The sequence below is a fragment of the Augochlora pura genome, chromosome 6, assembly GCF_028453695.1.
Source record: "Augochlora pura isolate Apur16 chromosome 6, APUR_v2.2.1, whole genome shotgun sequence".
Taxonomy (NCBI): domain Eukaryota; kingdom Metazoa; phylum Arthropoda; class Insecta; order Hymenoptera; family Halictidae; genus Augochlora; species Augochlora pura.
In genome coordinates, this window is record NC_135777.1 from 24,078,066 (window position 1) to 24,095,608 (window position 17,543).

The 17,543-nt window shown below is 42.8% G+C and overlaps 1 protein-coding gene across 1 annotated transcript in view; it reads left to right on the forward strand.

The window, feature by feature from the left end:
* The first annotated feature begins 3,923 nt into the window (after window positions 1-3,923).
* The window catches only part of Cht7 (chitinase 7), a 29,156-nt gene continuing 15,536 nt past the window's right edge, over window positions 3,924-17,543 (forward strand). Inside the window, exon 1 of the mRNA XM_078182352.1 lies at window positions 3,924-4,326. Within this exon, the coding sequence (XP_078038478.1) occupies window positions 4,324-4,326 (3 nt within the window). The 5' untranslated portion in view covers window positions 3,924-4,323. The remainder of the gene's footprint in view (window positions 4,327-17,543) is intronic.

Below are 17,543 nucleotides of genomic sequence, written 5' to 3' on the forward strand. Positions count from 1 at the left end.
CTTTCACTTTTTAATACCGGCAAGAGGATCCGAACGGCGTACCGTCGACTTTCGAGTAATTACCAATTATCGAGGATGGGTACAGCTTGGTCACGGTATGTTATTCTGAACGCTGCTGCGCCGTCTACGAAGCGTTCGACAATTTTGTTAATTAATTGCTCCATTCTTCCCGGAACATCGATAATTAGACAAGACGCAGGTTTCGTATTTGGCTGCCGGGGTGACGTTACGTTCAAATTCCAGGCGAGCTGTTTTCTTTTTAATTGCATTCAAGACAAGTTAAAGTAACACGTTACATAAGAAAATCTACTATAAAACGTGAAAGGCGAAGAAAACTGAACGCGTCTCGCGTGAAATAGATTTTCCGTTCTCGGTACAAAAATGGAATCACCTAAATCCGAATCGATTCAGCGAATTCGATCATTTCTTGTAATAAAATTAATATCTTCTTCCAACGAACAACACCGACGAATAAAACAATTCTAACGAGTGCGGTCGTCGGATAAACCGTGAGCTAAGGGGTGAACAATCTGAGATATTCGAGTCAATAGCACAAGGTGGTCATACTTTATCGGTCGACCTCGTCGTAATCGTCGATCTGGAAAAAATGCTGTTTAAAAAATGTATAAACTACGGAAAAGGGAAAAAGTAGAACGCCACCGTAGATCATAAATACGCGACCTACTGCCGCAGAGGTCTTTTCGAGCGACACCAAAGAATCCATTTTTGAGTCACGACCGAGTTGCCATCGGACGTAACTAAATAAATTAAACCCCGCAGCGAGCACTGCTCCGAATGGAATAATTCTTCTGCATTGGCAACGGTTCATGGTTGATCCCGTATCGGTAATATACGCGCGATCAATGCGTTGATGCTTTAATCGTTTCAGTGTTTGATTGCGACGCGATAACACGGCGGGTTGCACGAAGAATTTTCGAAGGCATTCATCGATAGCCGCGGCAAAGTCTCTACGACGTGGAATTCTACGACGTGGAAAATGTTCCTGCTACAGACGACGTGCTGCTCCACTTTCATTGCCATTCTCTCGGCCATACATTAAACGCGTGTCCGCCATCCCACCGTATGTATACTACTTATCGTTAGTCATTTCACCGATTGAAGAAACGCCGCTAAATTCGCGTGAATGGACTCCGCGACTTCTACATGTACGTACTTTCTTCGCAAGGACTGTTTTCCGACTGTTTAGAGTTCAAGTTGAAATTGCCGCTGAATCGTTACGAGCAGTTCCATTGGAACATTAAATCTAGAGCTGTTCAATTATCTGCCGCTGTACTTAGGCGTGTCGTTAGCTTTTTCGAAGCCTTGCCAGATCGTACGAATATATGTTGCAATGTGTACGACAATTTCGTTTTTGGAAATTTATAAAATTATACGGACAATTTCGATTTAGAATTCATATTTTTCTTTTAGAATCCTATCATTTTCTATTTAGAAAACTTACAGAATTATACGCAAGTTAATTCGAGGAGCTTTCAAAATCAGATATTCGGATATTCGTGGACACGCGCAGATTTTCAATCGTCTAAAACAATAGTTGTTATTGTTTATCAGAGTATGGGGCAGCGTTCAATTGAAATCTGCTTCTCCATTCCACAGCATCCAGTCAGCATTGAAACGATGAATGCGTTTCGCGACCTTCGACGATCGTTCGAATAATTGATCGATATTAACGACCGATACTATTCCCTCCGCACTCGTGAGAACATTTTCACGGCGAGCAACTGTTACGAATAAATTTCGGATCGGCTATCCGTGCTCTTTTTCTCGTCATGCGACGTTAAACGACGTCGTGTCGCGTTAGCGACGATTAGCACGATAGGTTCCGCCCTCCTTGTTTCTATAGAAAATCATGTTCACCGTTGAAAACGCGCGCATGACGTAGGTTGGGAAACGCTGTTCTATCCGGTCGATGTAGATCGCTGGATCGCTAGATCGCCGTTTCGCTCTCGCGTTCCTGTTTACCGCCGATCGGGGTCCGTTGTCAGCTTCGAAACGATACGAACACGACGCCAGAGCTTCGAGCAGAGTCCAGTCATTGTCGGGGAAACTAGAAAATCTGCGTCACCGATGAACAAACAAGTAGATTTACGAGCAACGGAAAAAGAAAAAAAACAAAAAAGAACGACACTTCTCCTGCGCCACGGTGATCGATAAAACGACCACTTATTCTTCGAACAGATTTTGTTCGAATAAAAATAAATATTTACCCTTTTTTTTTGACCTTGTGTTCATCGATGTCGCATATTTATTTCATGATAATTTATTATGGGTTCGCAAGCTTTATCGTCCTTTGCGACCTCATCGACATATTCCTATTCGTATCCTTGTTATTCGAGTACTAATTGTTGTCAGCGATTTCTCGATGCCTCCGAATTATTCAATAGTTTACTAGGATTACATGGATTATTGGATTGAGGAGAATTATTTGCTCGATTTTACCGTGTCACTCGTCGCTGGTATTTTCGTGCACGAACACTACTTTTATTTATACACGATTTAATACGTTCACGCAGCCGTTGATTTTTATTCGGCTGCTTCAACATTTTCGCATATAATTACTCTCGACCACCTAACATTTTTTTTGTTTCGTACACGTAATACATATACCCACATATTTTCAGTTTGCAAAAGTGCACGAGCTGATAAACTCGAGCTAGAAAGTGCACCAATAAGTTTACGTTCGGCTAACGGTATATAAATTGAACATGAAATCTTGTATAGTTCAAGTTGAAAGTTACTTTAGTGTAATTAGAAGTTGTTAGGCAAGATCCTTCTGTTTTTGACAACGGTTTTCTTCCAGATCCCGTTTCATTCTCTACGCGCATTGTGACCTGTTTTACCGTGTTTTAATGTAAATCATTGTTTCTGTCAGATGCAGAGAACACTGTCGATTGTTTTGCTCTTTGGACAACATTAAATGGGATTGTGTCTTTGTTGAAGGTCAACGATGCATAGTCGTGCGAGTGCGAGCACGTGGAGCATTTGTTTTGATTTTCGCAGTTCCGCGATCGAACGGTAGACGCGACTCTGACGCTATTAGTTTGTTTGTAACGGTCAAATATTTTTTATGCATCTATGACAAAGATGTGAACTGCAAATATGTTGTACCAACATCAACTCGTTAACCAGTTACTGAATGAATCAAAGATAATTTTTATTCAAATCAGCAGTCTAATGATTAACCTTAAATATAGTACATTCAATAAATATTTCCTGTGAAAGATATTACCATTTTTTCAAGTAGTATTTGCAAAGCCACTTACCAAAAATCCGGTCTGCGGTACACCTTACAGAAAATTCTCCATGGGATTCCATTTGAAAGAAATTCGTTTATTATTTCATCGATACGTTACAATTCCGAGAGTTTGAAGAATCACTCAACGCGAAGATCGTCCGTACCGCTTTCACGATTAAAACCGAACAAATTCTTACAGTTGAAAATTTGACTTTCCGATTCCAGTCGTCTTATGGAACATGCATGAGGAAGAAACATTCAACAAAATCGTTCAGCGAGTCTAAGGAGGTCATTGCACAGTGGAAACTACAATCTTCGAGCCGATGGTAAATTCAACCGTAAGAAAGATCTTTCAATTATTTTGAAGAACGATGACGTACTGTTTCGCGATTCGATTTTCTCGAAGTAGCAAAATTTCAGAAAACCGTTCTTGTTACTGTTTCGTAGGACTAGTCCCTCTATCGATCGTCTAATAAAGCACTCGAGTGGTTTAGCATAGTCTTAAAAAGGTAATTGCGTTTTGAAAAGTGGCCGAATATTAATGGGGAGCCACCGTAGCTCGAGATCGGCTGGTCCCAGTGTCATGGAGGTTTCGGTGAGTTTGGTGGACGGTTGCCTATCCGGCGAAAACACGGAGAACGAGGAAAAGGGACAGGACAGAGCCAGTGAATGAGGCTACCGAAAGACGAAATATGGAAGGAAGGGAGATCTGTCAAGAGGGAGAGTAAGCTAAGAGTGAGCTAGCGAGCACGAGAGAGGGGCCGAAAGAGAATGACAGCGGGCTCTCGTTCACTATGGTCAGTGCTTTTCGAACTGTTGCCAGTGACAGTACTTCGACCATGTGGCGGTAGTTCCTTGATCATTGATTCGCATTTAGAACGTTGTCTCGCACACAGCTTCGCCAACGCAAATACACGCACACACTCATACACGAGACAGAGTACACACAGAATTCGACCGGATTTTTTTTCGGTTACCTCGGTTCGACTTGAAGTTCGTTTCCTCGTACCTTGGTGCTACTGTTCCACTTTAGGAGTGTTACGTTCGCTGGAAAAACTGGAGGAATCATGGTAAGTAGCTACTCTTTCTCGCAATTAGTCGGCGGGGACGCGCGATTGCGTGTCTTCGACCGTTTGACCCTAATTACCGTGACGACGGCGACGATCAGCTTTTCAATAAGATTTCAGCCGCGCGACCGTTACGTTAGCTCACAGGGGCCCACTGTTAAACCGTCAAAGGGACCGCCGATGCGCGGCGACAAGCAGCCTGCTGTCGGTCGGCCCCCAGTTTACCGTTATCTCGGGAAAACCGTCGTCGAGAAAAGTGAAATTCTCGCAGCACCGAGTCTCCGATAAATTGCTCCGGCGGAGCTTTTCCTTCCGAGAGAAAAATTCGAGCTGGTTTTGTCCCTCAGGATCGCAGACGGCGCGCGGCGGCCCCGGCGCGGTTGCCGACTCCGTTTTCAAACTCGTTCCGATTTTTTTCGTTTTTGCCCGAACGATATTACATCACGCGTAGATTCATGTAAGACCACCGGGGAACCGGTCTGAAAAGAGATCGATTTGGAAAGGATTAAAACGAACGTCGCGATCGTGACGGGGCTCTGTCACCCTTTTTTTCGCTCGCTCGCCAGTAAGGACTGCGAGACAATAAGTACGGTCTTCTGATTGGATCGATCGAATGTCTCGCTGGCGACGAAGTTCCACTTCGATCGTGACTACGATTAGATAGAAATTGTAAAGATGCTCGTAGTCAGCTATTTTCAAAATCGAAAGAAGCTTCGTTCTTTCACGAATTTCGACTGTTTTTATTGCTTTTAAAAAATTAAACGTAGGAAGTACAACATTTAATTATGTTTTATTAAAAATTTGCTGTTTGAATCAATTAGTCCCCAATTGTATTAAAATTGGTAGACCACTGTATTCAAAAAATCGAAAGCTACACTTCCACTAAAGGTTTTCGTTCCCTTAACCTTTCCAATATTTTTAGCGGATAATTGCCTATAACGTTAAACAAATAAAAGTAGTAAAATCTCCGAGTATCATTGATAATTATGCAGTAATTTGTTCGATTCGCAGAACGATGCTTCGATAGATAGAACCGGCAATTCGAGGCCGAAGATGTTCCAACGAAATCGGCGTTCGAAACACTGAAGAAATATTTCTAGTATCGTAGGTTTCTTTCGTAGTTTGCGGGTGTTCGACCATGTAATGATGCGCGATAAAAATCAGTACCGCGTCTCTTTAAATCGAGGCTTCTTTCACCCGAGTTCTTCCAACACGCCGATTGTCAGCCTCGCGATTGTATCATGGCGACCGATTGGCTGCTACACGTGTATCCATAACTGCGAGGAAAAAGTTCGTCTTTCTCTTTCAACACAGTTTCGAAAAGCTCGTATTTACACGTTAATTAAACGTTAGAACATAACTCTATGGAAGCGCATTAGAAATAATGGCAAGGTAAAGAAGAAATTAACCTCTTCAACATTTTAGAAAATATTCAAGTGGTTCAGGTTCTTTCTTCAATGATTTCAATGAATCGAGAAGAATACAACATTAGTTTTAATGTTAAAAGAATAAAAGAAATATACTAGCTCATTAGTATATTTCTTTTCACAATCGACGACGCAGAAAATTTCACAGAAAGATTCGCCGTCTGGTAATCATTTATTCTAGGATCGCTTCAAGGTTCCGTTTCTACGGTTGCTTAGACTCTAGACGCTCGCGACACAGAGAATTTCTACGATAGCACGCGACGCGACGCGATAAGCGGGACACTAATTACTTCACATAAAATTAACAAGTATGAAATAAGCGTCGATCAACAAAATTTCACGATATCTGCACGCGTATCGTAAACCGAGCGGACGGCGATAGTTTCCTGCCCACGCGTTCCCGAGGACCTTCGCTGTAACAAGTACCAAGAACTCGTTTTGTCCTTCCGGGTTACCCAAGCCCTCTCACTTTCGTCGTGCGACGAACTCGCGATCAATTCTCCTTTCTTGATAATTGAACAAATTCGGAATGGAATGGAAATCGTCGAGGAACGTCGTGCGATTTTGATATCGGTTCCGACGCGCGAAACATACTCTCCGTTTCAACGGCCTGCAGATATATTTATACGCTTATGATATTCGATTTATCAAGTTTAAGAGAATCTTGATACTCGGGACAGCAGAATATCCCTTGCCGGCTGGGCTCGGCGAAACGGAGACGTTGATCTTAACCTGTGAAACGAAATGAAATAAAATCGTAAGAACTTTCGGAATTCTTCGAAATTTTTGCGTTATTAGTTGACCGTTTTTATACCCGGGATCTACGACAGTGGAATCTCGCAGGGGACTTTGCGAGTCTGGCGATCCTCTCCGACGAACACGGCGATAAGGTTGCCAGTATCGAATTACCCCCGTGACTTTGTAATCGAATCGTACGGGAACACGTTTTGCCGTTAATAATATAGGAACGATTAAAGTGACAGACAGAAACAATTACGAGGGTTATGTAAGTAATCTATGGTCGGGGGACAAGGTTCGTGAATCTAAAGAAAGTCTCCATTGAGAAGAGATCGGTGTCAAGATTTCATTTCCGATTGAAAGATTTGAAAGTTTGGAGTATTATCGTCACGTAACCGACATACGCTGAAATATTTCCACGGCGAAATGAAACTTGAATATACAGGGTGTCCCAAAAACGACAGCGAGGGGTTCCTCGGGTCATTCGAAGTAACTTTTTCTTCAGCGAAAATACAATCCGGGTCTTCGTTCGCGAGTTATTAACGAGAAACTGTGACCAATGAAAGGGGAGCTCGGCTAGCGCGAGACGGTCGAGCCAATCAGCGGGATTGAGCCGTTCTTCGTTAATAACTCGTAAACGGCGCAGCGGATTGAATTTTCGCAAAGGAAAAAAATCACTTGAAATGACCCCAGAAACCTTTCATATCCCGATGGCGAGCGACTTTCGGGATACCCTGTATATTCAAGTCTCATTTCACCGTGGAAATATTTCAGTGTTGTATTCGTTTAGCAAATACAACTCTTATTCGAGTTCTGATATAAAATCTGTAGTATTACTTGCGAATTACTGAATCCGAAATATGGGAAGGTGCACTGTTAATTATTACGGACCGTAGGAATAACTTTTATTTCATTATATACACATGTAAGCGTATAAGATAGAAATCCGGGCTATTCTCTGTATTGTACAATAACGCTGCTTAGAAAGGATAATCTGTAGGCAACGGAAGTTCTTTATTTTACGGGCAAAGAGATTCGCACGATTATATTTTGCGATTTTAAATGTAAGACGATGGATAAATGGGATTAATTAACGGTTAACGGTCTGCCCGCTTTTCTGCCGGTAGATCGAGCGCGTAATTTGAAGTTTTCACACGAATGTATCGGTCTTCTACGCATGAATGACCCGTTCACTTCTTTCACAATTCTTCGGTTTTTTCATACACGGTCTCCCGAGCTCTTTAGTTCGAGGAACCGAGCTAAAATCGAAACGAAACAATGGGTTTATGCTGATTTTATTAATAGCGACATTGAAATCGGCTAGACTACTTCTCATCGTTAAGATATTAATTAGCCGTTCAATTATTATCCAATTAATGTTCGACGAACTTTAGATTAATTAGTGTTTGAGCGTTAAAACACGTATTATGTGTGAAACGTTCGAATGAGTCATAATAGGTTCTTGCGCTTTTCCATGGAACAGTATCGCGCCAGTTTCTCAAGCAATCTTTTTTTCGAAGTTATTCGATTTGTCAATATCACCTGTCAATTTTAGTTCATTAATTCGTGCTTTATTCTTATAAATTATTCAGAGGAGACGAGAGAAAGCAGGCTCGATCGGAATTACGGTTTTAAATAAAACAGTAAGAGTTGCAAAATGATGTATCGCACTCGATCAATTATGTTAAAAATTAGAATGAAAGTGCAGCGGTGCGGCTCGAGCTTGTTGGAGAACAGACAATGGGTACAGTTACTTTAATTATAGCGAGCAAATAAACGCTTTCTCGTTCGCCGATTGCAACGTGATCGAATAATAAAGAATGCGCGTAACGAAGGTTCTCCTGCATATGCAAAAATGCAGAATCCTGTGACGCATGAGAATAACAATCTTGCGATTGACATCACTTTTATATTAATAGACGTTTTCCAAATAAAATGTGCCCAAGTGTTAGAGACAGTGTAATAATTAGGCTGCGGATTTTAGAGAAAAGAAAAACACGCGATCGTGTTTTACGATGAATTTGTCGACGAAACGGGTTGCGAACTACGGTCCAGCTTTCTCGAAATAAAGAAATAACGCGGAATGACACCGGCAGCTAACACCTTTCTCATACCGCTTGCATCGTACAGGTTCCTTTTGTAGTACGAACCGACGACGGAGCCGCTCTGTGGCCATCCTCGGATGCAACATATTGCGTTGAATTATTAATGAACGTCCCTGGCAATCGATAATCGTGACTAGCGGCGTAACGGTGAAGAAAAAGAGAAATGTCGTTCCTACATCCATTGACACCGATCGGTGAAACTACCGAGAACCTCGTTCGCAGCAGGGTTAGCAAGTTCGAATATTTCCACGTCAAATCGCACATTTGACACACCGTGCTCAACGATCTCGCCAAGGTTAGAATGTTCCACGGACTTTCAAACGGAACCCCGTTTCCTCTCGATTTAATGCGAGCTTTACTTCTCGACTTTACTCTCACTACAACACAAATATGTACTCGTGTTTCATGTTGACCGAAATTTAATGGATCGAGCAGTCTGGCGCGATTAGACCGTGACTCTTTATATTTACAGTTATTTCATACAGTTCAATGACGATTCAATCGCATTCTAAATATTTTTAATTAGTTGAAAAGAAGCTGGCAGTATTGGTAACTCTAAATTTTATTAATCAAATAAAAAGCTTTTCATTTGGTGGAACAAATTCGGATAGTTTTCGTTCAGCACAAAGAACCGCCTGCCAATAAAATATGAATCAGCAAGCTAGGTGGAGAATAGGTTCATCACCGAAACCATTGTGACAGAGCCTACCGCAGGATATCTGTAATCTATCCGACGAGTAGTTTACCTTGTTTACTTTGTTTCCCCCCTTCGAGTTGCAAATGTTATACCCGATGAAATATCGTCGAGCAGCGGCGGCGTATAATACTTTCGCGGATTCAAAGAATTTCGGCTGCAAGGTTAGTCAGGTATAATAGGCACGGGATACCGCGCGAACGACTCAAACTGTGTTCGTCTGGACGCGCAGAAGGATAATTCCTGCGGTCAAAAGCCGTCAAATGCGTTTCACGACGGTTACTACAGGGTCATACAGATTCGCCGTGTTCGTCTGTGGCGTGACCCGAACCTCGGTGCCACACACAGTCGGCTCGTACCCGATAAAAAGTTCAAGGCGCGTTATTTATAACGCTCGCGATAGAAAGACATGATACAATTTATGTCTCACAGAGACCATGCTAACCACTGTAATCACCGGTATATTTGCAATGCATGCGACAAACAATCTAATTGTATTGCGACATCGTCAAGTTGCACTGTAATCAAGGAAGTTTATTTCTGCTGAGGTATTCCGAATTTATAAATAATCCCTCGTACAGTCTTCTTGCTCGTTTCATTACCCGTCGCTTCGATTACCATTTATCCATTTATCTCGTAAATCTGATTCAATCGCATTGTACTTTGTAATCACGATTACGAACTGCATCGCGACTTGATGGAATCGGTTGTCTCGATTTAACGAATGGCATTGTAATCGAATACGTGTAATTCGATGCGAATGCGATTGGATAAACGTAATCGAACACGATGCGATTGGATAAATTGTAATCGAACACGATGTAATTGAGTTACTTTGCAATTATAACCCAGTTTGAAAAAAGTTATTGTGCTTTAGAAGTTGGAAAAGAGTTAAAACACTTTTGCGGGCCACTGTGAATAAAATCAGAATTAAAATTCCGAGGAGACCAGCAAGACCAAAACAGATAAACCGGTAGAACGCATTGCGGAAGAGACGAAAGCCACTGGCGGCGGCGACTGCAGTCGAAACGGAAAAGCGGAAACGGAGGAGAGGCGACAGGGATGGATATCCGGTTGGAAGGGAAATCAAAGAAGTTCGTTAGATTTCGCTTAACGGCAGGAAACGAGCGACGGTGTGACAGGCCTCGGTCCACGATCCGCGGGGGTCTCTCGGCGGTCCGCTGAGAGCACACCTGAGCACACCTGAGCACGGCCGAGCACGGCCGAGCACGCCCGCGGCGGAAGTCGGGTGAAAACGGCCGGCAAACGTGCGTAGCCTGAAAACGATACGAATCGATACGTGCCACCATTCCGGCCAGAAGAAACGCTCGCCGAGAAGAACGAGTGGACCCAGTTAACCTGCCACGAGTTTTTGCCGAAACAGGTTGGCAAAGTTTTTAGGTTAAAATACGCCATCGCGCGGCCGATCCGCCAACAGGTCCGACAAGTCCCGCGACTTATGTAAGCTTCACGCGCGGATATCTTCGTCCCTACACCTTCCCCAGGTGTTCGCCGAGCACTCTGCCGGCTACGGCTATGCTATCCCAGCCTGTGGAAATCATAGATGTCCTGGAAATAATACCAGGCTCGCCCCCGCGTGCCTTGAATTTCAATCGCCGCCGTTCGATCCGAGCTGACCCAATGAGTCATTCCACAGGCCGCTAACGATACTTTTACCCGACTGCAAATCTGCAGCCTGCGATCGGCCAGAGTCGACGGTCAACCTTCGTACAGTCCTCAAAAATCATTTCTCGAAGATCACTTCTTCATTATATTTCTATTTAAAGTCAGCACGCTCGACAATTTACGATTCTGGTCGATCTATGATTATAGATACATTTGACAAAGTTGAAAATACACGCATCAGCGTATATGGATTTACCTGCTTTCTTTACAGTATAAGAAATAGATGTCGCAAGATCTTGCACGCGTTTTCTTGCGTACGCGTTAACGAAGGCTCTCCGTTACGACTACTAATTTATTATCAATACTTCGAACCGCTGTTTATCATTTTACACGCATGCTTAATGCCTTGAACGCTTCCGTCTCTAATTGTAATAATTACGGCTGAGGAGGTGGAATGGAACTCATTAAATAAACGAGTGCTGCTAGATAATGCTACCTGATTTTTCTAATGTCGCAACGAGATGCTTTTGCAACTTCCTATTTCGCATTAGTCCCGTGGAAAAAGTCTACCTGCGCGTACAGAGTTGGATCAAAATCAAGCGGTCGTTCATTCAGGGTCATCGGGAGTCGATGGTTGCACGCACTCTCTGTCTACTTCCGGTTCGCATAAATTTACCGGTGATTAATGATCTTTAGTGGCCAGTCCAGTTCGATTAGATTGGAATAATTGATGTTGATACATTCTCTATGAAAGAATTCTCCTGCAAATGATGACTCCATTTGACTTTTCTGTATTATTGTCTTTATATTATTTTATGCGACGTTGTTCCACCGTATATACGATTAATTATGGTTTAGTGCCTTTGACAACACTTTAAAACTATTACAGCGATGTATCATGTTAAATTTTATTCGGGAAATTTCTACTTTCTAAAAGATTAGCGGCAGATCGGCGGCAATGGATAAATCAGATGCGCGATAATTCCAACGATGCGTGCCAATCGGAATTACGAATCAGGGAGTTCCACGGCCCTGTTGCAAAAGTCGACACATAATGGTGACGATGTCGCAAGTGGTGCATACACAACTACGAGCAGAGAGGCTGACGACCCAAACTGCACATTACTGTAGAGTTCCAGGATATTTTGATGATGCACTTTAGTGCAATAGAATCTTGGTTACACGCAACATGATTGAGGACAAGACAGGGTAATCAAACGCTGACGCTTTATTATAGATCCTTCTTTCGTATTAGGTATCTTCCTTTGACGAAGCGATCTCCGACGGGTCGATGTTAAATCGTGAAAGGGTATCCCAGTATCAGACTGTTTAAACCCGCTGTCGAGTCATGCAGCACGCGACACGTTAGATTATTAGACAACGATATTATCCATTTATAAATCGTTTATCAAATGCCATTTTATTCGCCAATCATGACGCACCACTTTAGATTCTAATCACGTCAAACTTTATTTCTTGGTCATAACATTACGTTTTATTTTCTGATCATAATGTCACATTTTATAGCACATGCTATAAAATAACTCAATGATTGAAACTAAGAATGTCGACGCATTAATTCCAACTTATCTAAATTAGTTACCTGGCTCCTGCGTTCTGCAATTGACGTAGACAATTTTGCTTCTGCAGAAAGATCCGAAGCCCACTAATTCGAAATAAGACGGTGCTCGGTCGAGCGACGAACCCGGTGGGCCCCACTGATCAGCATCTTAACGGGAATAACGTCGTAGAAATCATCGGGAGATATCCATCATAGGAAGGATACAGGTTACGAAAGACGTGTCCTAGAAATGGTTGCTTTTCTCAAGCTTGAGAACAATATTGTTATGCAACTATTCGCGGTTCTCATTAAGCGAATTCTTTATTGCTTGTTTAATCCAGGCATTTGTCGAAGCGGTCTCCGTCGTAGTCGAGAGCCGTTGTGGTCAGGCCGTGTTCCGTAAATTCTGCTAATAAACGTTTTCTAAGCGTTGCCCGTGTACCCCGGCGCTTTCTCCGAGGCTTTGTCGGTGTTGAAGCGTAACTTGAGAGCATACTTGCGACTTTCCAAGATAAGTTCGCGGAGCCATTGTACCCGGGGCCCGACGGTAGTCGATACCAACCTGCTCCGCTTCGTCGTACGGGAACAGATTTTGTTTGCGGTTTGTTTCTTGCTAAAATATATTTATTCGAGGCGAAGGGTTACAGGAGTATACGATTTACTATAAAATAATATAATATAAAAGTCTGTGAAACGAAAAAAAGCAGTGCACGCGAAATATCCGCGATTACTATTCAGAAGAATCAAACTTCGTTTAATTGGATTTACAGGAGGGTCCCTCTGTTACATTTGTTATTTCGATGGCGAATTCTTTTATTATTTTTTTTTCTGACGCAGAAGACGGGGATGATAAAACTGTCGCAGGGAATCAGAGATCATAGAACCAGGCGAAAATATAATAGAATTCCAACGCAGTCGCATGCGTCGTATTTTCGAAATTTTATTGAATCGAAACACGCGTGGCATCTATAATTTTCGTACTAAAGAACCAGAAGATCTTATTAGTGCGATCATAACAGGATTCTTGTACATTTTTTTTTCGAGCATATGGAAAGGCAACCGGTTCCAAAGAAGTGTCCTTGCCGGCAGTTTCTTTCTTCAGCTTCTTCTACTCGATTTGGTTCTAGCATCAAAGAGATTGTTCCGTTTTAAAAACTGTTCGATCACTCTCCCCGGGCAACGGTATTGAATTTTGTCAAATGTCCCGGGCTATAGTAATTTCACACGTGATACTTACTGGCGCTGGCGCAGGCGCAGGCCCGGTGAAATTTCAAAACGTTCGCGCATCATTACGCGATTCGCACGCCACTTTTCCTCTGCAAATGCTCGCATCGGCGCGAGGGCACGAAAGTCGGTCATTGTATTCTTTATTGATTCATACGTAAGAGAAACGTATCACAGAGGGGATATTGAACCTTTTCCGAAAACGGTGTATCACGGAAATCGCTAAAGGAACCGAGTCGAACCTGTTACGACATCGACGCGCGGTTTTCTCGCTTCCAGGCGAATCCGCGCGATTTCTGGCAGCCGGAAAACGTACCAATTTCTTACAATTTAACTGTTTTACTGTTTGCAAATTGTTAGAATTGTTAGAATGTGTAAAAACAAATTTCACACGCATTTATTTCACATAATGGCAATAAATATCCTGAAATTACCGTTTAATCGTGTCATGACTAGAATCGCGGATTTTTATGCAAAATAGAGAAACTTTTAATTTAAATTGCAACGAACAGGAACCAGACAGAAATTTCGTTGTTTGTTTAATACTTTTACCGCGGTATTGTTTGTCGTGCCGCTTGAATTCTGTTGATTCTATTTTTTAACGAAAGAAATCATTGACACGTCTCGTCATCCGCTTGAAGAGAAAACGGTGGCCACGAACATTATTCACGGGGAGACACGAGGCTGGCAGAGTATACTTATTATACGTACTGAAAATTTATCGATTTTCTCCCGACTTTCACCGGTCTGCAAAAGGGCATATTTTCTATACGAAGTTCGCGGTTTCCGTTTTGCTACCGGCCATATGCCACCGCGCCGTGATCCGGGAACGCGAGGAATAATAGAACCTCCTCTGCCCGGTCGAAGCTTTCACTTGATTCCAGGTTAAACGTTAATTGTGCCGGTTAATAAAATCTACAGCCTTGTCTCGGGAACCCGTAAAAAATCGGCACCGTGCTCGAAATTCAAATTTCGGTGAAAGTAGACACGGGCGACACCGAAAGCCGCTACTAATTGGCCGGTAGTTAAGTTTAACGAACATGTTGCTCTATGGTATTACACTGGATCTACGGTTCGCCATAGATTTAATCGCATTCCTCGATTTGACTAATTGCTTTCCGTGTTTTAGCACACATTCGAGGAGTCTCCCTCATCGAAATTCCTCTGCAGTTTTGCAGATTATCGCTCGCGGCTAATATGTATACGCAAATGATAAGAACAATTTTCAAAGTTGCGCAACGCTCGTTCGATAGAAAATAAAAGTAAAAGAATGTTTGCGATGGCGGTTTATAACCGCGTGCAACAACTGGTATAACGCGGAACGAGTTTTAGCAACATTTCCCGACGGAAATTCTTATGAAATGGACACGAATATCGATGATAGAATGCCGAACGGAATTTGTAATATCGTGCGGCAAGAGTTCTTGCAACTTCCTGCACGGTGCTTTTCGAATTCTGTCATTTTGAAGGAACAGAATAAATATACCAAATACTCGGGAGAATCTGTGCTATTGCAATCGCTAAAAAAATCGATTACTTTTTTAATTAGAATTGAACGGAGAAATTGCATTCTGTTCGTCTGTTTAGAAGCAGGCAGGCTAAATTAGAATTTGGGTCATTGACAAGAGTGTAAGAAAATGTTTAACCTCTTGCACTATACCAACTGCGGTATAACGAAGCGAAACCCGTAATTTATGTCAAGACTCTGCCGTACAGGAATGGCATGATTTCGTCGAAAGAACAGCCGCAACGGGGAGAGAAAAAAAAGAATCGAGAACGAGCGATTGCTAAGAGATCCGACATCGGTTCGAGCCAAATGAATGCATAAGTGCCCGCTCCGTGCATCAGGTGCACCGATTTCGATCTCGAGTTACAATGCGAATGCGGTAACCTGTTGCAAAATCTTGAAACAGGGCTGACAAATGTGAGAAAAATCCGAAGACGCGAGGAGGACAGGAACGGTTGTGCAATTTGCCAGATAGGCAAAGCATCGGGCTTGCGAGATCCTTTTAGAATTTCAGATTCGAAAAAGTATCCTCGGCCGTCTCAAAAAATTGCTCAATCCAAGCAAAAAATGAAAATGATATCGAGCTTTATTAATTTATTTAAAAATCCGATCGATCGTTTCTAATTAATTAAAATCGAATCAATTATCTCCGATTAGCACCGATAACGGAAGTTTCGCTCGAGAGGATAAGATAAGAGAATCGAAGCGATCGAAAGAACTCGTCGACGAGACGCTGAACGAGCCGGCTGACATGTGGCGGACACACCTGATCACCGGCGACATGGAAAGTTGCAAAATGCAACCGGTAGAATTCGCGAGCGTTCGCGGCAGCCTCGTCGCGCTGCAACTCAAACAATTCCAGCTTCCGACAAATACAATAGTCGGATCAAATTCAACCGGTTGGTCAAGGCCACTTTCTCAAGTATAAATCACGGCGGGAACGGCTGCTTGGTCCACGGCGCATTTTCTATCAATTGGTTTCGCTATTTAAAAAGACATCAGCGCGCGGTGCGCTCGCTGTTCGGAGAAAGGTCGCGAGACAAATGACGAAATTCGGTGCGTCGCGGATAACGGTGCGTTACGGTTTTTGGGGACAAATATAGGGTTGTTATAAATCATTTTAATGGGACTGGTAAAAGTACTGCGCATTTGGAACACATCTTCGTGCTCCACATTTCATACTCTACATTTCATCCACGTTTAAATTGATATCGAATACTATACCACATCTGCCAATTTTCCTCGAAAACTATCAATTAGAATTTCTAGGATCTAGTTGGAGAATTCGTTGGCAGGATTTCTAACGGAATGGCTCCCCGCGGTTCCTGGAAACACGATAATCGGTCTTTCTCCTTCTCCCCCCCTCGCGGTGTTAGTTGCCGCGAAACGAATCAAAACGAGAGCAGCAAAGGAGGCGAAAAGGGTAAACGTATCACGGAATACGGGACATGGTGAAAAAGAAAGCTAAACTCGGTCTCACGATACTTTACGGTACCTTTCTCCTGGCCACCGCTACGATAAAGCCACCTCTCTCTTTTCCTCTCTTTCTCCCAGCTCTCCTCTTCGCCTTCCATCCGCTATAGAGTTGACGTTGTGTCCCGTTTCCCGTTTGCGTGAGCTTCGAGGCGTGGTTGAACCGTATGGACAAGGAGTTACGCGGCTGTCACGATTTTTTACGCATCGGGAAACGAATTGATCGAGGAGAAATAGGGCTTTTTGCGCGTCCCCTCTACTACCCATCTGTTACGATCCGCGCAATGTTCTTTCATTTCCGTATTGTTTCGCCGACCGGAATCGTCGATTCGGATTCGACTGCAGCCTCGTCGGCAAGCCAGTTAACAACGATCACGATTTACGGGGAGGGATCACACAAATTTTCGGACGAAATTTGTTTGGAGAATTATGTCACTTTATTAGAATTTTATTAGATTTTTATTAGGATTTTATTAGAATTTTATTAGAATTGTCTGACAATGTTCAATCTGCAATTCACTGAAACGCAAGGAACAAATTAACTTCTCGATCTCGTTAGGATATATTTCACCAATTATCATAGTTTATCGCCGACGAGTCCCCACGTTGTTTAAACCACGGCCAGTTGGGCACAGACCATACACTCGCATTCGAACACACATGTGGTAAAAAAAAACAGAGGACGATGCCCTCGACGCCCACGCTTGCCGTACTCCTCACACCTGCTACCATTTTTTTCGCAGCTGTTAACGTTTTAATAGTGGGCGTTCGCGCGTTTACGGCGTTCCTTAAATTGCAAAAACCGACAAATTAGGGGTTCATGAAATATTAATATTTAGTGTCAATGTATCTGCTTTTTAAATTT